This window comes from Barbus barbus (assembly GCF_936440315.1).
Source record: "Barbus barbus genome assembly, chromosome: 12".
NCBI lineage: Eukaryota > Metazoa > Chordata > Actinopteri > Cypriniformes > Cyprinidae > Barbus > Barbus barbus.
The window spans coordinates 31731976-31753931 of NC_136740.1; the positions used below are offsets into that span (position 1 = coordinate 31731976).

At 33.0% G+C, this 21956-nt stretch overlaps 2 protein-coding genes across 2 annotated transcripts in view; one reads left to right on the forward strand and one right to left on the reverse strand.

The window, feature by feature from the left end:
• ifnlr1 (interferon lambda receptor 1) overlaps positions 1-21956 on the forward strand; it is a 676379-nt gene that overhangs the window by 630144 nt on the left and 24279 nt on the right. The gene's annotated exons all lie outside the window — the stretch shown is intronic.
• Positions 107-17375, reverse strand: slc6a20 (solute carrier family 6 member 20). Its single transcript, XM_079431047.1, has 11 exons — positions 17173-17375; positions 13907-14047; positions 13733-13824; positions 12219-12446; positions 11182-11292; positions 7876-8117; positions 6180-6342; positions 4450-4654; positions 3731-3890; positions 2799-2964; positions 107-1497 (listed from the first exon to the last, which is right to left on the reverse strand). Exons 1-11 carry the CDS (start codon positions 17294-17296, stop codon positions 1369-1371), a joined length of 1761 nt encoding a protein of 586 aa, XP_079287173.1. The 5' UTR covers positions 17297-17375; the 3' UTR covers positions 107-1368.

The window sequence follows — 21956 nt, forward strand, 5'->3', positions numbered from 1 at the left end:
TGTTTTTTATTTTATTTGTACATTTGTTTAATGTGTAGTATTTAAATTTTTTTTCTATTTATATTTTATGATTTTATTTAATATAATGTATTTTTTTTTATATTTTCATTTGACATTAATACATTTTTAATGCTTTTTTCATTTCACGTTTATTTTTACTTTAGTTCATATCTCACTAATTAATTCATGTTTATGCTGCTTTTGCTATTTTTATAGTGATGCTTCATTGTGAGCATGTCTCTGTCAGTCATCAGCATGCAATAATGCTTTCATGAAGCTTTTCAAAGTAAATATTACATGAAAGGTTGCAAAAATATCCAATATAAATGACCTTGAACACAAAAAAAATAGCTAAACATTAAAAAATATATAAAACATACAAAACAGTATACTATTATGCATTAATGCAAGACTAGAAGGTTGTTTGCAATGATAATATATAACGCTAAATACAGGACGATGTTTCTTTAAGTGATGTCAAACAAGACAAAGAACTAAAAGCAAAGAGTTCAGGACCAAATAAAAACATATGACTTGTTTAGGCATAAAAAACAGTACTTGATTACTATCCAAAACACTATATATATATGATTACTCCAAATACAGCAGTTCTACATTTAAAAACATTGAATCTGATGATATTTCCTCCTGTCAAACATCACTCATTGTTCATTTCACAGACATATCAAACATTGTGATTTGACAAATATACAAAATTAATTTTCTTTTAAAATAACATGAGCCGCAGTAAAAACGTATTATTTACACAGTTTACATTCTCAATCGGTCGCATTAATATGACTAAATCCAGATATTAAGTGTGTTTGGATCTTTATCTGCTGTTCATATTCACTGCATAAATAGTTTTATTGTTGTAGTAAGAAAAACACTTTCTTAAAGTCTTTATACAGTATATAGTGCATAAGTTAAAAAAAGTAGTTTAATGCATTAATTATGCCTTGCAAAGCATGATCTCATGAATAATTGAAACCACATAATACTTATCTATTCATTCATACACCTTTAAAACGTGTAATGCATTAAAACATACAACAAACAAACCTTCAAATATTACAATGCATTTTAACTTTGGTTGCAATTATTAATGAAAAGATTTAATGCACTACAATGCACATTATGACATTGGATTATAATGCATTATGCATAAAGGCTTCAAGTAAAGTGTTTCTGATCATCCTTAATCATGACTCTGATCCTGTTTCATCAGTCATGTAAATATAAATGTAAAAAGTCCTAATAGCTAATGTATTGTACAACCAGCCAAAAACTGAAAATGTTCATCACGCGGAAGCATTGAATTCAGAATATAATAATACTAATATAGCTGTGTTTGCATGGGTCTAAGCGTCAGACGTGACGGTGTCTCCTGCAGACGGAGTGAAGAGCAGCGAGCGGCACACAGCTGAGCGCTGACAGCAGCAGCAGAGCGATGAAGACCTGACCGTACACCGGATACTCCTTCACCACCGACCGACCCTGAGAGACAGAGACACACAGTCTGGTCAGAGATCCTTGTAGGGACTCTCCATAGGCGTAATGGTTGTTATACTGTACAAACCGTATTTTCTATCGCCCTACACCAACCCTACACCTAAATATAGCCCTCACAGGAAACTACAGGCATTTTTACTTTCTCAAAACCTCAATTTAGGTCCCCACTGAGACATGAGTCCCCATGAGTCTGTGTGTATTCAGGTTTAAGTCCCCACCAGGATATATAAACCTCCACGCACACACACTTTTACTTTTTCAGCAAATATTTTAATTTACATTTTAATTATTAGTAAATGTTTTATTTTGATTAATTAGATTTTTTAAAATGTTGTACTTATATTTGTTTATTTAATGTTTAGTATTTTTTATTGTTTTAATTTTTAATTATTTTAATTTATTTTTCTTGTTTTAGTAGGTTTTTAATTGTCTTACATTTTAAAATTATTTATTTATTTTTAATTTCTTTTATTGTTTTTACTTTAGAATTATTTATTTTCATTGCACATTTTTATTATTTAATTAAAATTTAGTAAGTGTTTTTAGATTGTTTTTATTTTAAAATGATTTATTTATTTTCATTTCACATTTGTTTAGTATTTTGTGATTTTTTTATTATTCTCATTTTTATTTTTATTATTTAATTAACTTTTAGTGTTTTTTATTGTATTATTTTAATTATTTATATTTTGAAATCATTTTGAAATAGTTTTATTTTACAATTAATTATTTAAATTGTTAAAGTTTTAGCAATTGTTTTATTTTGAATTTGCATTTGATTATAAAAATAATCAAAATGAAATAATTGCTAAAAAAAAAAAATATTTTCTTTTTTGTATTTTTACATTTTTATGGTTGAATTAATCATTGTATGTGTTTTATTTTGACTGATTTGTTTTATTTTAAAATTAATTATTTCCATTGTACATTTTGAATAAATTCAGTTTTAGTACGTTTTTTTTAATGGTTTTTATTTAAAAAATGTTTAGTAAGGGTTTTGGTTGTTTTTATTTTAATGTATTTTCATTTTACATCTTTAATATTTAATTAATGTTTAGTAAGTGTTTTTGGTTGTTTTTATTTTAAACTTATTTATTTATTTTAATTTTCCTTTTTCTATTAAATTAATGTTTAGTAAAAAAAAAAAATGTTTTTATTTTAAAATGTATTTATTTTAATTTCACATTTTTATGATTTGATTAATTTTTGGTAAATGCCTCCCCTGTAGTTCCTCACAAACCACTAGTTGTTGATGCAGCTGAGTTTAGTAAACGGTGTAATCGCACCAGATCTTTGTCCCAGGCCTGGTACGTCGGCGTGCCTCCCTGGATGTAGTTTATGATGTAGAAGATGAAGAGACTGAAGAGGAGCAGAGGACTGACCACTGCCCACATCACCTTCCAATACCAGTTCGGCCGATGACCCAACATGTCCTCGATGTCCTTCTCAAACCTGTCGATCACGAGCAACCATAAATCAGCACAAACATCACAATCACCCGAGACATCCACATCTGACCAATGGATTATTTTTTTCCATTTTTTAGTTTAACAAGGTTCTAAAGATTTTTTTATATTTTAATAAAATAAAATTTTAAATAAAATAAAAAATATGTACAAAATAAAATAAAACTAAATAAATAAATAAAAAACATCCTTGCAGTTTTTTTTTTAATAAAATAAAATAAAAATCAGTACAAAATCAAATAAAAAACAAACAAACAGTTTTTCATTATTATATTAACTGGTTTAAATTTCTCTTTACATTTGAAAAAATAAAGTAAAATAAAATAAACTTTTAAAGTAAAATTAAAAATATGTACAAAATAAAATAAAATAAAACAAAATAATAAATACATTTTAGAATAAAAAAAAAATCCTTGCTAATTTTTTTAAAATAAAATCAAATAAAAATCAGTACAAAATAAATAAAATAAATTTTTTTTTACATAAAATAATAATAAAAATAAATATTCCTTGCTAACAGTTCTTATATTAACAGATTTAAATAAAAAAATAATAAAAAATAATATTCCTTGCTAACAGTTCTTCATTATTACATTAACTGGTTTAATATTTGTGTCTATTAACAACCATTTCCCTCAGTTTGATGAAATGTTATCAGTATAAACACTAACACAAAAAAACCCCACTAATTATGCAAACTAGTTTGTTCCTCCTTTGTGTGAAGTGTTTTTAAAAGCCGTTGAATTGCTCACCTTCTCAGTCCGTAGATGTAACACACACTGATGACTTCAATGAAGACGATGAAGAGCAGCGACAGCGTAGCCGCGTATTCGTTGAAGATGGTGAACCAGTAGTTTCCCGAGCGGCTGGTGAACCCTAAACCCAGCAGCAAACAGAGAAGACAAACCAGACCTGCCAGAGACCAGAGGAAAACCAGCGTCACAGACCAGACTAGATCTGAGAGGAGCGCTCACTGATCAACACTCGGCAAGAAACATAAATATAAAGAGCATCTGCTGAGAAAAACAGTGCAATAATCTTATTATTGACCCTATAAGATAAACAATACATAAAGTAATAAATATACAATTAAGCAACATCAAGGATATTTGGATGGTTTTGTGATGCAGGCTTATTTAATTATAACAACTGATGTTCAAGATGCGCACATATGTTAAATTAAACTTTTTAAGCAATATTTACTCAATTCACAACAAACAAATAATAAAAAAACTCATTTAATACAAAAGAAAAAAGTAAAATAAAAATAAAAACTTAAAATAAGAATGATTAGAAACACTTACTAAAAATTAAATCGTAAAAATTTAAAAGTAATTGTATAATAATAAAAATGAGCAAAAACACTAACAAAAATATATTAAATCATGAAAATGTTAATTACAAGTTTTAAAAAAATGATAATAAAAACAATCAAAAACTAAAAATAAATCCTAAAAGCTGGTCCTCGTACCGTTGATGGTCTCGCTGCTGAGGGAGCGCGACAGGAGCTTGATGTCTGCCAGCGGAGTGATGATGGCCGTGACGTTTCCCAGCATGCTCCCCATCCCTAAGAGCAGCAGCATGATGAAGTACAGCACAGACCAGAGCTGAGACAGCGGCATGTTCTTGATGGCCTCGCTGTACACGATAAACGCCAGACCCGTGCCCTCCACCGCCTGAGCAAACAATAACAATACAACTGCAGCCATACCGCCTAAAATATTAAAAACCTCTGGACAACATATATGTAGAAAACATGCAAACTATATGTGGTGAACAACTTAATAACATGATATAATTTAAAATATTTAAAAAAATACATTTGTTTAAACCATATATTAGAAAATCTAGGGGCTTGAAAATATATTTTCAATATTAAAAAATACATTGTAAATTAAATTACAATTAAAAATACATTGTGTGTGTATATATATATATATATATATTAGTGCTGTCAAACAATTAATCACAATTAATAACATCCAAAATAAAAGTTTTTGTTTACATAATATATGTACAGTGCCCTCCATTAATATTGGCACCCTTGGTAAATATGAGCAAAGGTAGCTGTGAAAATAACTCTATCTTTCATTCAAAACATTTACAAAATTCTAAACTTTCATTGAATTAAATCAATGGAAAGTAGGGGGAAATTCACATTATGAAATAAATGTTTTTCTCTAGTTCATGTCGGCCATAATTACTGCAACGTCCTTTTCCCAGTTTAACAGCTCTGAGTTTTCTCCTATAATGCCTGATGAGGTTAGAGAACACCTGACAAGAGATCAGAGACCATTCCTTCATCCAGAATCACTCCAGATCCTTCAGATTCACAGCTTCTTCTCTTCAGTTCACCTCACTCATTTTCTACAGGGTTCAGGTCAGAGGACTGGAATGGCCAGCAGAAGCTTGGTTTTGTGCTCAGTGACCCATTTTTGTGTTGTTTTTGAGGTTTGTGTTTGGATTATTGTACGGTTGGAAGATCCAAACATGGCCCATTATAAGATTTCCAATAGAATCAGTCACTTATTGATTTTTTATCTGTTGGTATTTGATAGAATCCATGATGCCATGTGTCTAAACAAGATGTCCAGGACCTCCAGCAGAAATATAGGTCCACAACATCACAAATACAGCAGTATATTTCATTGTACACATGGGGTACTTTTTATCCCTGTGTTCACCAAACCCATCTTGAGTGTTTGCTGCTAAAAAGCTCATTTTTTAGTTTCATCTGACCATAGAAGCCAGTCCCATTTGAAGTTCCAGTCGTGTCTGATAACTGAATATGCTGGAGTTTGTTTTTGGATGAGCTAGGAGAATTGTTGTTGAAACCCTCCCAAACAACATGTGATGATGTAGGTGCTGATTGATTTATTTGATTTTTAAGTTTCTGACTCCGCGACTCAACTAATCTCTGCAGCAGTTCTCCAGCTGTGGTCCTTGGAGAGTCTTTATCCACTCAAACTCTCAAACTCTTAGTGAACGGCACTGTGTATATTTATTATGTATATATAAATACACACACATACAGTAAATATTTGAAAAAATATACTATTTACATGTATATATTTATATTCTTAAATTATATCATATATATGTATATATTTATCATATAAACATAACATATTTTACATAAATATGCATGTATATATATATATACAGTATATAGAATTAAGATAAGGTTGACTGTTAGTTTACCGTGTCAAGCTCAGCCTCCAGACTGCAGAGCTCGATCTTTGAAGCGATAGCAGCAAACCTCTCTGGATCAGTGATGTTCAGATGATGGATCCACGCCGTGATGTTCTCAGCGCTGATGCTCTCCTCCGACAGATCGAACGCATTGAGCAGCAGCAGCCTCATCCTGACCAACAAACAATCAGTCTGTTCATCTGCATCGCTTATTGACTTCATAACTCACATTGCATATGAATGGATGTTAAAACACGTTCCTGTATCTCCATTCAATGCTCAGGCTCACTATAAATCATCATTGGCTGTTTGACTTCCTGTTTGAAACGCTTTGTTTTTTGGGATCTGTTTGTTTAGGCAGGCCCAAAATGTCATTTTCTGACTAACCAGTGACTGCATTCACATGCACATCAATATTCTGATATTAATTTGAAATTTAGCAGTATTCAGATTAGTTTTGAGTTTTGAGAAGCACCTGGAATCTGCCAGTTTTAACAGGAAATCTGTTGCATGTAAACACCTTATTCAGAAAATCCACTCAAAGCTGATACTGTACATGCACATGTTCAGACCGCAAGGAATTATGGGTGCTAACAGATGAGTAGCTAAAGGCAAGACGGTCAGGCAACTAAATGGATGCATTTCTGGAAGGGCAACAAGACCACTTTTACAGAATTACTAAAAACAAATTGACATTAACGATGATGATAATCATAATGACTATAATCGTTTATTATATTAATTATGATATTACAAAATAAATATAACAATAATTATGATATAAGAATAATAATTATTAATAATAAAAATAATAATAATAATAATAATAATTAGTAGTACTAGTATTAGTAGTCATAATACTATTGATAGTACTATTACTATTATAAAGATAATTATTATTATTGTTAATAATTATTATTATGCAAAGATAATTATTAACAATAATTATCTTTATAATAATAATAATAATTATTATTATTATTATTATTACTACTACTACTAGAATTAATAATTGGTTATTATAACAAATATAATTTTATAATTTTATATATTAATGTTAATAATACTAATATTTATATTACTACTAATTATTATTAGTTGCAGTAGTATTAATAATATTAATATATAAAATTGTAATTCTAATAATTCAATATAATAATTATTACATTATAAAAATAAAACATTTTGATAGAATAACAATTATTATTAATAATATTTTTTACAATAATTTTAATAATATAATTTTTATATTTTATATACAATTTTATTTGATAATAATAATTATTATTATTAATAATAATTGCCTGACCCTTTCCATTTGAAATAAATAAGCATATACTGTATATTCAACAGCAGCTCAAACCCAAACTGAAACTGAATTAGCTGTGAATGTAAATGCAGTCCATGAGTCCTGATGAGGGATCAGTTAAGGAAACCTGTTTGAAAACCATAATTATTTTTTAAATAGAAATGTATAATAAGTATAAATGACAAAGATTTCACAACACTCTTCTCTCTCTCTCTCTGCAGTTCTGTGAATATTTGATGCTTTATACTCTGAATAGTTTCCATAGACGACAGTCCAAAACCATTCTGAAAGATTTCATATGAAACCAGTTTAAAAATAAACTTAGAAATGCAATTGTAACATGAGCCGACTGCCAGCATTCAGATTAGTGTTGGTGACTGAAGCTGAGGTCTGTACCTTTCCAAACAGCTCTCGTAGTTGAAGGTGGCCTTGAAGCCGTAGATGGAGAAGGTGACGATGCTGGCGAACACAGACGTGCCGCTGTTGATGAGCGACACGACGACCGCCTGCTTCTCGAAGTTGTTGTTGTGATGGTTGTAACTGGCGAAAGCGATCAAAGAACCGAAGCCCAGACCCAGAGAGAAGAAGATCTGAGTGGCAGCGTTGATCCACGTCTGAGGATTCACCAGCTGCTCCAGCTGTACACACACACACACACACACACACACACAGATAAGCAAGCACACACACACACACACACACACACAGAGAGAGAGAGAGGAGCGCACACACACACACACACACACACACACAGAGATGAGTACACACACACACACACACACAGATGAGTACACGCACACACACACACACAGATGAGTACACGCACACACACACACACACACACACACACACACACACACAGAGAGGAACGCACACACACACACACACACACACATGTTGGGTTTCCATGTTTTATGGGGACATCCCATAGGCGTAATGGTTTTTATACTGTACAATCTGTATGTGCTATTGCCCTACACCAACCCTACACCTAAACTTAGCCCTCACAGGAAACATGCTGCATTTTTAGATTTTCAAAAAACTTTATGCTGTATGATTTATAAGCTTGTTTCCTCATGGGGACCAAAAAATGTCCCCACAAGATTAAGATTTACTGGTATTACTATCCTTGTGGGGACATTTGGTCCCCAGGACGTGATGAATACCAGGTGCACAGATGAGCACACACACACACACACACACACACACACAGATGAGCACACACACACACACACACACAGATGAGCACACACACACACACACACAGAGAGAGGAACGCACACACACACAGATGAGCGCACACACACACACACACACACACACACACACACACACAGATGAGCACACACACACACACACACACACACACACACACACACTGAGTGATGGGTTTGATCCTCCTCGGCTATAGGGGTGGGCGATATGGCAAAAAATATCATATCACAATTTTTTTTTTACAAATATCGCGATTCACGATTTTATCACGATTCTTTATCATGTTGGTTTTTCTATTTTGCTATTTGTTTGAGCATTACAGCCAGACTAATTTCCCTATTATAAAGATAGCCTTTTAAGGTAACAAAATATACAAAAAAGATGGTCGATATTTAGGCCAAAGTGGGTGAAGATAAAAATCTTTGTCATTATTTTATCTTTGTTATTAAAAAATGAAAACAACTTATCCCTATAATGACAGTCGGCAGCATGTTTAATACTGTCCCTAGCTGCACGCATCTAATATACAGACAGCATCTGTTTCTCTCAGCTGTTTACTTTCATTTTAGACAGAGTCTATACTGTATGTAAACCTTGTGTGTTTTGACACTATTAGAACAAAAGATAACCTAGTTCAGTAATCAGGCGCTGTTTGATGGGCTTTTGGGTGTATGTGCTCAGAAAAAAGCGCATGTCTGACCAGCAGGAAACGTTTAACCGGCAAAGCTTTAAAGCAGATGCAAATAATGTACTTTTGTGATTGTGAATAAGTGCAGTGTCCCGTGAGAATAACTCTACCGCTGAGTTAACACTGATGTGAATGTATGTCGTGTTGTACAGTATAGAGACGGCGGGCGGCCCCAGAACTGCAGCTGATAGAACATGCGCTGTAGCCCGATACTATGATATTTCTTCAAAAAAGCAAATCTTGGAGACATTTGTATCGTCCACGATCAAAAATCGTCATATTGAACACCCCTTCTCTCGGCAGCAATCGCAGACCGGGTGCACGGACTGCAAGGGTACTTTACCATCGGACCTTAAAGGGGCAGGGACTCGACCCCCCCCCCCCCCCCCCCCCGCCCCTTGTGCATGCCACTGCACACAGACACACACATACACATTTAATGAGGTCATGATTTGGATTTTTTTTTTTTTATATTTGAGGTTTACTTATAATGTTAATAACGTTTTTTGCACAAAAAAATATGTGGAAAAATTATTATTTTCAACCCTCATTCTGACCCTCTCTCTAAAACGACCTGTTTTAAGGGGCGGGTCCTTTAAGGCTTGTCAGTAATCAGCCGCTGTTATGATTGGCTAACATCACTGCATAGGAAACAGTATCGGGCCCCCTCGCTATTCCATGTTTGTTTTGACAACATGAAAAAAAAAGCGGTCATTTCCAGACAAAGCATTATGAAATCATTTACTTACACCGTATCCTAACTACACGCGACACGCAATAAAAGCTATCTTTTCCATGTTAATCTGAGTTTTTATCCCAACTAGCTGCGACAGCTGGAACAACAACATACAAACGATATAACAAGTAATTATGGTAATAATCTGTAATAATCTCTGGTAATTACGTGCTTTATTCAAAGTTAAATGTGTCTATTGTGAGTTTGAATATCATATTGCATGGCCTTATAGCCATACTGAGAGCAACAACAGATAGTTTACCTCAGATTAAAGCAAATTTGTACGTTAAAACAGAACTCAATGCGAACCAACAAGCGTATTCCAAAACAAAGATATCAGGCACTCAGTATGTACATTTAATAATATTAAAAAGGTTTAATATTTATGAATTAGATTATAAACAAATCGATTTCGTTGCAAGTGCAGAGTGCACTCTGTCTAGTGTGGACACCCAAATTTCTTGTCGCGTCTCTCCATGACACTGTGCCTCGATTACAAAACAAAATCCAGAATGCCATTAAAAATAAATATCCACTTGTTCCTTACGCTGGGATCCTTCTGGTATCTGTACAAAGACGTGAACGAGCTGTTTAAACCAAACGCATCAAAGCAAACCTTCTTTCACTGCATTTGTCTTATTTGACTGGAGTGTGCACATCTGTCCACTGCATCCAGTGTAGACAAGATAGCGGCAGTGATTGTCATTTCTATTTGCTTTTGGTGCAAGTGTCAGGTGATAAGCAACTGATAGCCAGTGGGCGGGGCCTATGTCGATGTCTTGCTGTGGAGGCAGTGTTTATGCACATTTTTGTGCCCCTGTGATGTCATCTTGCCCCTGGGATCCAAAACGAGCCATTTTTAGAGCTTGATTAAATAAATGATGTGTTTATAATGAGAAGGATGTTTTAAGCCTTGAAACTTGCAGGATGTATTAATGCTACAAAGACCTCTTATATGCCAAAAGATCAAGGCAAATTTGATTTCTCATGTCATGACCCCTTTAACACAAACTCAGCTCTAACCGAACTCTCACGGATCAGAGAAGCAGCAGGTGTTTCTTACTTTAGGTGTGAACATGTACTTGACTCCGTTCCAGGCTCCATGAAGAGTGACGCCGCGGATCAGATAGATGATCAGAACCACGTACGGAAATGTAGCTGTGAAATAAACCACCTGAGGAGGAAAGTCGAGAGTCAAAGCTGCAGTTTGGCTTATTATTTCATCTGTAGACACTGAAGAGCAGAAAGCAAACAGGAGTTGAAGAGAAGATAACGGTTTGGAAATGAATGAGAGCAATTAATGACAAATTATTTTTTATAATCAATGGGTGTCATTCACTAACCGTGCATATGCACAAATTTGTGCATGAAATCTTTGTGCAAATGTTTTTATAAATCATGATTATCAATAATTGACTTACTTGCACTTAATTCTAAATTTACATATATGCATTAATACATTTATAGACTTATCAACACTTTAAGATGACATTTTACACATATTTAATAAAAATAAAAATATTATATATATAAATATATATATAAATTTATAAATTTAATCTATTATAATATAAATTATTTATATATAATATAAATTTAAATAGAAATAGAAATACACACACACAGATCTTAAATATATTGCATATTTATATTTATTTAAAATATTATTAAATATTTTAATTAGTGCTGTCAAACGATTAATCGCATCCAAAATAATATATATATATTTTGTTTACACAATATATATGTGTGTATTGTGTATATTTATTATGTATATTTTGAAAAGATTTACATGTATTTATATAATATATAAATATATTTTTCTTAAAACATATTTTTCTTAAATATATACATGCATGTGTGTGTATTTATATATACATAATAAATATACACAGTACACAGACATATAAACAAAAACTTTTAGTTGGGATGTGATTAATCACGATTAATCGTTCGCCAGCACTAATTTTAATGTTTTAATTTATTTTGAAAGTGCTAATATGGAAGAAAAAGAGTGTTTTGTGATTGTATGAAGCTCCCTGTTAATGCTTCAGAAAAATGATATTAAGAAGGAAGAGTGTATAAGGCAGTGTATCTCACCACGCCGGTGGACTTGACGCCTCTGACGATGAAGAGGTAGACGATGATCCAGGCCAGCAGCAGACAGAGCGCCTGACCCATGTGAAGGCCTCCGTTCTCATTGATGGACGACGAGATGTTCAGCGTCTCACGGTAGAAGAAGTACTGAGTGGATGAAGCCACCTCACACTCCTCCAGATACCCGGTGCGGTTCGCATTGACGGGACACTCGGCCCACGGCAGCACCGACTGCAGAAACACACCAGAAAACATGAACTCAAGACATCACTGATCCACTCGTGAGGGGAACAAGAAATCTGCTACACATCCGGACTCGAGCAGTTCAACTACAATCAACAAGCAACTGTTTTGAGAAAGCAGCTACACTACAAGCTTCTCAGAAAAACTAGAAGCATTTCTGCTTTTAGTTATATTCTCCCCAACACTGGACAGATATTTAGATTATTTAGCCATTTCCTGCATGGGCCAGAAACAAAGTTGGTTTAGTTTGGTTTATACATCAAAAAATGATGCTCTATTGATTTTTTGGTGTTTTTCAGAACAAATATATAAGCATCCCTAGACTGATGCACATTTATTCACAATGCAAAATTGCATAAATTGTCTTGTTTTTTGAGAAACTCATCAAAATTAAGGGATTGTTTATGCTTAAAGAAAAATCAGAATAAAAATCTGCCAATACGGTCAGAAAAATCTGCTTAATTCAAAGGGAAAAGTTTATTTTCTGACTCCAAATCACAGATATTTTTGTTTTGTTTTAAACATAATAACGTAATTTAATATTTTTTCTCGCAATGTTAATAAATCTCAGAAAACAAGACTTCTTATCTTTTCTATATCATTTTGTATTTCAAGTAAATATATATTGACTTAAGAATCTTTAGATATTTCTACTGAAAAAAAATACTAATTTTTTGCAAAATTGTCAATGAAAATGGCACATTTTCTGTTTTCTATGGAAGCTTGTTTCTACCACAGAATTAAAAAAGTAAAAGAGTTAATTGCGTGTTTATATCTCACAATTTTGACTTTATTTTCTCTGAATTCTTTTGAATTCGTTTTTTTTTCCAGAATTTATTCAAAATTATTTGAAAACTATGGAAGCAAATTTATATCTCTATATAATTTAATTTATCAGAATTGTCCAATTTTTGAGATAAAAAGTCATAATTTACCTTTTTTATGTTGATCCTGTCGTGGAAACAAGCTTCCATAGTTTTCAAATATTTTTGACTAAATTCTGAGAAAATATTCTGTAAAATACATGTTCACTTAATTTTATGTACATCCTACTTGCTATTATTAAATTATACTTTACATGTACACGTGTAACATATATTTTGACTGATTTGATCATGTTTTCAGGCATCAATAATACTGAAACCCACATTTTGAATCCATTCTCCAAAACTGGCACATAAAAGACCAGTTTTTAAACATTATTCACTGAAATTTGGTATTAGAGAAACATGTAACCTTTGTTAAAAGCGAATTAGATTTTTCAGTAAACTGACCTGAAATGAATGGAAGAGATACCAGAAGCTCCAGGCGTTGATGACGTTGTAGTACAGACACAGGTACATGGAGGTCACAACACTGGCAATACCTGTAAAGCACAGATGATCATATAATGATGATATCAGGTCATTTTATAGCATTAAGCATCTTGTAAATGAAGGGTGACTGACCCAGTCCACCCAGATACGGGCTGATGGCCGTCCACGCGCCGATGCTGCCCAGACGCATCTTCTGACCGATGGCCAGCTCCATACAGAAGAGAGGAATCCCCTCCAGAAACAGCATCAGCATATATGGGATCAGAAAACCACCTGGACAATCACAAAAAAACAGAAATAAAACTTTTATATCGGCATGCTGTCATTACCTACAGCAATCGGCTGAATCACAGCATGCTGATATACAGCCATATCGCACTGCTACGAGTGTAATATTGCATTTATACAACAGTTCGACAGCATCTTTTGCGTGGAACTATTTCCTTCCGCCACGGATTAAAATCTCAGTTTAAAGCTATTATGTAGAGTATTATGAGAGAGAGATACAGCATGATACAAATGATACAGCATTCATTCTTCAACTCAATCTCATATTCACAATAAACATTAGTTTGAATGTCCGCTGAGGAAAGCGATATCTTTGTCGTGCTATTGAATTTTAATCTTAAGTAGTAAACCATCTGGGAATCTTTGGCATTGTCTTTCAACATGCTATGATTTGGGACATACTAATTCTATTTTTGAATACTATTAGGGACGCATAGTATATGAATTGGGACGCAGCACCTATTTCAGTCTCTTTCAATATAAAAGTCTTTACTGCTGAGTCACTCATAAAAAGTCTCAGAACAGAGGCAGAACAATGTAACTAAAATCACCATCATGAACACATACGGTTTCTCAAAACTAAATACTATTATTAAATACTAATATTATTTATAATATTTAATAAACAACAAAATTCATGCCTTAAAACTACATTCTGTGACACAAAAACTGTATAATTTATAATAATATAGTGGATTTGGGCGTCTGCCATGACCCTCGCTGTGAGTGATACCAAACGTGAAACGGCCAATCAGATTCAAGGACCAGAAAGACTTTCCATGATTTTTTTCCTGTGCCTTTTTCAGCCATTTGTAATTTTGGGGATAAAGTACGTTTCTGTTTACAGAGATTTTCTGTTTTCAAATGCTTTCGACTAATTTCTGAGAAAATATTTGGTAAAATTCACATTCACTTAATTTTATGTATGTCCCATTTGCTATTATTAAATTCTACTTCACAAATGCACATACATTTGTAACAAATTTTGACTGTAATTATTTGATAAGGAAAGTTTATAGAGATATATGGAGCATATGTCCATGAAATTAAAATGTGAAAATGTGCCTTCTTGCTTTTGGTGGAAAACCAATTATTAATATTATTCATGAAATTATACAGGTTTTTTATGACTTTGCTGCCTGATCTCATAGATATGATTTTAATATGCAAATACTACAGATGCATTTATGTCATGCATTACTATGATTTTATTGACTGAATGTAAAGTAATTTCATAACTGTTCAGTTATTTGCATACTTGAGCAGCTCTGGATTATTGTGGATAAAGAGGGAGTTTAGGAATAGTTGACGGCATCATGCAAACCAGCAGCTGTGAATGACTGTGCATAACTTTCCCTCCTTTACAATTGTACTTTGATCACTTTGCTAAACGCCGAACAAAAGGTTTGTGATTGTTATTCAGGTGATGCTCCTCAAAGAAGCACTGAATGCATAACCACAGACGTTTAGCAGATGCATGAAACGCAGGGAAGTAGAACAAATAATATGTGCTGGGAATCTGGATGAGATGCTCAGGGAAGTTAAAGAACGATAACACTTTGTGTGATGCTTCTGTGACTTTCTGTACAAACATCTCACGCTGTTTCTTGAGTTCAGTCCAGAGTCGTTTGTCTTTGCTGTGTTTGTTCACTTTTACACTCATTTGCACTTGAAGAGTCAGTTAAAGGAAAGAATTAAAGAATATTTACTAACAGCAACTTTTCTTACAGCAATTTTATTGAAAGAAAACTGAAAAGACCTGCATGTTCTCTCTTTCTCTCACACACACACACACACACACACACACACACACACGCCATGATTTATGATTTAATAACTTAAAATAACACACTAAAAATTTGTAAAGGCTATTAATTAATACAAATAAAGTAAAAACCCACATTGCAAAAAGTAAAAAAAAATTTACTACAATGAATTATTTCTATTTGATATGACTCTTAGTTAATTAGTTAATAACAAAAGTAACAACTGTAATAATAATAATTATGAATTATTACTATAATTAATTATTCCTACCTGATCTGACTTTTAAGAAAATAAAAAGACAAACTAAAATGAGGAAAAAAAAGCCATTTCCAACAGTAAATAAATAAACAAAGTAACAAACACACTGTTATTACTTTACTTATTTCTCATCTGACTTTTTTTTTTAATTTACAGTCATTTTAAATGTCCATTGAGTAATAAAAAATAAAGTAACTACATTGTAAAAAGCAAATATTGGCATTTGTTACTATAATTAATAGTAATGTATAATTAATGTAATGTATTAAGCTAGATTCAGTCCTATTAATTACAAAACTGCTTCAATAAACAATTATGAAGTATATATTTTTGCTCAGCATTAAATGACCGACAACTAATGTTTTATTAGACGTCATATTGAATGCATTGCAGTTAATATGGACCTAAATATCATCATTTCATGTCCAAATGTTTAGAGCTTTATAAAGGATGTTATTGAGAGAATTAAACTTTTACTGAAGAGCCTGATAATGATAATAGTTTAAAATACATAATCACCCTGGCAATGTTTTATACATAGCTGAATTTAATTTATGATGAACCAATCTTTTTTTTTTTTTAATGATGTAGAGTTGTTTTTGTTTTATTTTCAAGCTTTAAAAAGAGAGAGGGGGGGGGGGGGGGGTCCATTCATTTGTTGAGAATTTTTGCAAAGTCTAATTATGAAGTAGAGTTGTTTTATGTATATTTTTGAGTATTAAAAAAAAATCTATTATATTTTTGATAATTTTTGGAAAGTCTTTATCATTATGGAGGCTAAAGGTAACAAATATGCTGCAAAATACATACCCATCCTGGCATATAGCTGAATTTAATTTATGAAGGACCAACTTGTTTTGTTTTTAATTAAATTAAGTGGAGTTGTTTTAGATCTAAGATTTAAAGAAAAATCTATTTTTCTTTACATTTTTTATTTTTATTTTTTGCAAAGTCTTGCATCACATTATATTTTTGTCCTGTTCTGCTGCTGCTGTTATCAAGCTCTCTATCAAAGTTTAGCTCAAAAGAACAAACATTCATATGCAAGCATGAGGAGATGTGAAGTAAAACACGAATCCTCTCACCTCCTCCATGCATTTGGCAGAGATACGGAAAACGCCAGACATTCCCGAGTCCCACAGCATAAGACACACACGCCAGGACAAACTGCATGGGACTGTCCCAGGATGGACGGGCTTCCTTACTCATGATGATGACGGTAATGTCCTTCAACTCGATCTGAAGGGACAAACTACCAGTCTGCCGTCTGAAACACACAAATCCCAGAAGAGTCTGGGAATATTTCAGTAAACTGAACTCAGTGTGAAGTGGGAGTTTTCTAATGAAGCCAGAGGGAGGGACGCAGAGTTTAACTGGCTGCATTCTTTGTAATTCAGGTGAATATTTGATTGAGTCGCTGGCCGTTGTGTTTTATCTCCTCAAACATTCATTATCATGCCTTTTATTGCTGAGTTTGTGAGAGAGTCAAGAACATACTGAGATTGAGACTATCATTCAGTAATAAAACGAGCTGTGGGAGAAGTTTACTATAGCACAATCAATATTTAAAGTCACCACACAGTCATTTCTCTCTCAAACATTGATTTACCTGAGCATGAAGAAAGCTTAAAGAAATAGTTCACCCAAAACTGAAAATGCACTCACCCTCAGGGCATCCAAGATCAGGATGAGTTTGTTTCTTCATCAGGTTTGTAGAAATGTGTCTCTGCATCAGTGTCTCTGCAGTGAATGGGTGCCGTCAGACAAAAGCTGAAACAAATCCCTCATTATGATGTTTTTAACTAAAATATAAGTCCATAATCCATAATAACGCTTCCTCCAGTAAAATAGTTCATATCCTGTTGTCTCTCACATCAAAATCCAGACACATATTAGTTTAGAGCTGTTTTGGTTTGTAAACGCTGCTTGATCTGCAGATTTCTCTCCTGATTCAGACCAGAACACTTTTATACTGGAGGAAGCGTTATTATGGACTCAATGTATTTGAGTTAAAAACATCATAATACTGGGTTTGTTTCAGCTTTTCTCTTCTCCAGATGTTAACTGATGGACTGGAGTGGAGTGGATTATTGTGATGTTTTTATCAGCTGTTTGGACTCTCATTCTGACGGCACCCATTCACTGCAGAGCATCCATTGCTGAGACACTGATGCAGAGACACATTTATACAAACCTGATGAAGAAACAAACTCATTCTAATCTTAAACTTCAGTGAAGAATATCTATTGCATGTGACAACGAGCTCGTTGGATGCATGTAAATCAAGAATGATGTGACTGACATGTTATGAACTTCAGTGGCTGTCCCCATCTAACATATGTCAGATGTTCAGGCTAGAATTTGTCCTCACTGACCTTCATTCATTTACTTATTTCCCAGCATCCTCCAGAAACCAGTGTTTTTCCTGGGTAAATAAACAGCCTTGTGTCACGACCCCATCAGGGTGCCAAAGGTCATGAAGGTCACACACCTCAAACCTGATTTCCCTTTAACAAAACGCTGGGAAACAATATTATTTAAGCTACTATGGAGATTTCCTCTAATAATCTACTAATTGACAAAGGCTGTGGATGTCGTATAAATTGTTCTGAACATCTGACAGTGCAAAGCATGCTTTGTTTTGTTTTCACATGGCACTGATATGAATATGCATCACTGATATGCATTTTTTAAATCTGTCTTTAAGATGCACGACTTTTGTGGAGGCAGAATCATGCAAAACCAAATGTTTCTGTTTGTTGATGACATATAGCAAAGTTGATGAAAAGCTATTAAATCACAAAAAAGATTAAATAAATTGAATAAATTGTTTCATAATACACTTATGAAAAAAGGTGAAATATTTTATTTGTTTAATTGCATGTCATGTGATAATATGTCTACATCAGAGTCCAATAAAGATGCAAATGTGTTATTAAATTATTGACTTAAGATCTCTTTAACAAAATATTTGAGCTCAAAGGGTCTGGCCTACAAGTTTGGGAGTCCCTGGCATATAGAAATACTATATTCACACACACATATCTGCTATAAGTTATTCTACAAATCAGCTTCTTAAATTATTCTTATTCCTAAACAAAAACAAAATTATTTTTTAAATTGTTACTTGAGATAAAAAAGGTTAACTTAAAATAAAAAAGTGAGTAAAATTGAGTAATATACACTGAAAACAAATTATACTATTTGTTTTTGAGGTAAGTGGTTGCAAACTATTTAGTTTAGCTACATCTAAAAACAAAAATGTTGAAAGTTAGTCAACTAAATATATTTAAATGTAGCTAAAATAAATTGATTGCAACCACTTACCTCAAAAAATGCAGTGAATTCATTTTTTTCAGTGTATTGAACTAAAATAAAACAATTATTATTAAGTAACATTAAATTAAAGCAAAATAATAATTATTAATAATAAATAATATTACATTAAAGTTAAACAAAATTATTATTATTAATAATAATCACTTGCTGAACAGCTAGCTACCAAGGAAACATTTCTAATTTTGATTTAGTTTGAACTTAAAGTACTAAAATAAATGAAACTAGAACTGAAATAAATAGTAATAAAAAATATATACATAGACATTTAAAAAAAAAAAAACAAATAAAACTGACAAAAATTACTAAAAGAAATTAAAATGATTAAATTTACTACTTTAACTTTAAATTTACAAAAAAAAACTAATATATATATATATATATATATATATATATATATATATATATATATATATATATATATATATATATATACACGCACACACAAAAAAAAATCATTCAAAATATTAATAAAAACTATATTTGTATATCAATGAAACATTAACTCTGCCATAAAAGTGTCTAATAACTGGGGTTACTGGGACAAAGTGGGTAATATTTGTCTTGTCAAATTGGGACAGACACTAAAGGGAAACATGGAAGTGTTCAGTGACAGGTGTGTTTTCATCTGCAGATGCTCTCATTCCGGCGGATCACACAGTGTGAGCGACGCGGAGGGTCACAGCGGGCGACACAGCTGTATAATTGCATGCAGACTTGTTTTTCCACATGCATCCCACTGGTCAGACAACCGAACACATGCATTTGCTCCAGGACTGATGTGCACGTTTATTTGGTGTCTCAGCAGCTTCACCACTCGAGTCCTGCAGTGATGACGTTCAAATCAATGATTATAATTAATCTGGAACACACCGAGAACGGTTTCTGACAAACAGATGGAGGATCCAGCGTGAAGCCGCTCAACGGGAGGCACATCAACATCTCCGGGCAAAACAAGTACATGAACCCAGACTCTTACACCACTGTAAAGACCTGGTAAACCACGGTAAATGTCCTGACAGGCTCCCGCCAAACCGCTGCGGGGAAGTGTGACCTTGTGACCTTTGTTAAACACAAAAACCATTCAATGTCTCTTCACATCAACTAATTAATGATCAGTTCATGCAACTGCAATTAAAGAAATAGTTCAGACAAAAATGAGAATTTGCTGAAAATGTTCTCACCTTCAGGTCATCTGAGCTCAGGATGAGTTTGTTTCTTCATCAGGTTTGTAGAAATGTGTCTCTGCATCAGTGTCTCAGCAATGGATGCTCTGCAGTGAATGGGTACCGTCAGAATGAGAGTTTTATGCTGATAAAAACATCACAATAATCCACACCACTCCATTACTGTGAACTATTTCTTTAAGGACACTGTTGCATAACAAACTGGATGCTGGGTATCACATATATAACAGAAGTGGGTATTTAGGACAAAAGGGACGGTCATTAAGTTGGTGTATTGCTGGATTCATGACTCGTGGGAAACTAAACTCTCTGTGCAAAACTACCCGTAACCGATCTTCACCACAGAAACCCCAAGGGGAGGGAGGCATAGTTATACATGAGTTATTAAGACATTAGTTTTGCATGCATTTCACAGATTTGATGTCAATAAATCTAGTGACTAGTCCTTCATCTAAAGAGCTCAGTGCATAAACCTAGTATTTTCAGCTGGTCTTGCCATTGGTAAATTAAATATCCATTCACAAGAACAAAGCAACTGTTCACAGAAGCTTAAAATCCAGGCATATTTTGTTTATAGTCTGGCAATGGTTTATTAAGTGCATTAGGTTTGTGTAACAGTGCCATCTACTGCCATTGCAACTGGCATTGGTCTCAGCTCAATTTTCTAGAGGAGATCAATAAAGCCTTCAGAAGTATTACACATTAAGATGAATTGACAAAAATACAGACATTCAGGCAAATATGAACTGGTCCAAACAAAAGAATGAACGTTTGTTTTTAATGTACAGCACATCAAGTTTAATACGTCACTAAAAAATAACTGGTGTAGAAAATATTTCACTCAGAAATTAGTAGTACATTTCACAATTAATTACAATGAAATGTCAAGTAACAGAACTAAACAAGAATTTTTTTAAGTGGAAAAACTGAAAGGATTTTCTTGTAAAACATAAAAAAATATTTTTTTGTGTGTGTGCATTTTATTCCTGTTAAATTACTACAAAATATGAGTTTTGTAATCTTAGTGTTTACATTCACATTTATATTTACCTGACATTTATTCATGTAACTTTTGCAAAACCTGTTGTCTTTCTGAATTTGTCTGTGATCTATATGTGACCCTGGACCACAAAACCAGTCATAAGGGTCACATTTCTGAAATTGAGATTTATACATCATCTGAAAGCTGAATAAATAATATTTCCATTGATGTATGGTTTGTTATGATCGGACAATATTTGTAGGAGATACAACTATTTGAAAATCTGGAATCTGAGGGTGCAAAAAAATCTAAATATTGAGAAAATCTCCTTTAAAGTTGTTCAAATGAAGTTCTTAGCAATCAT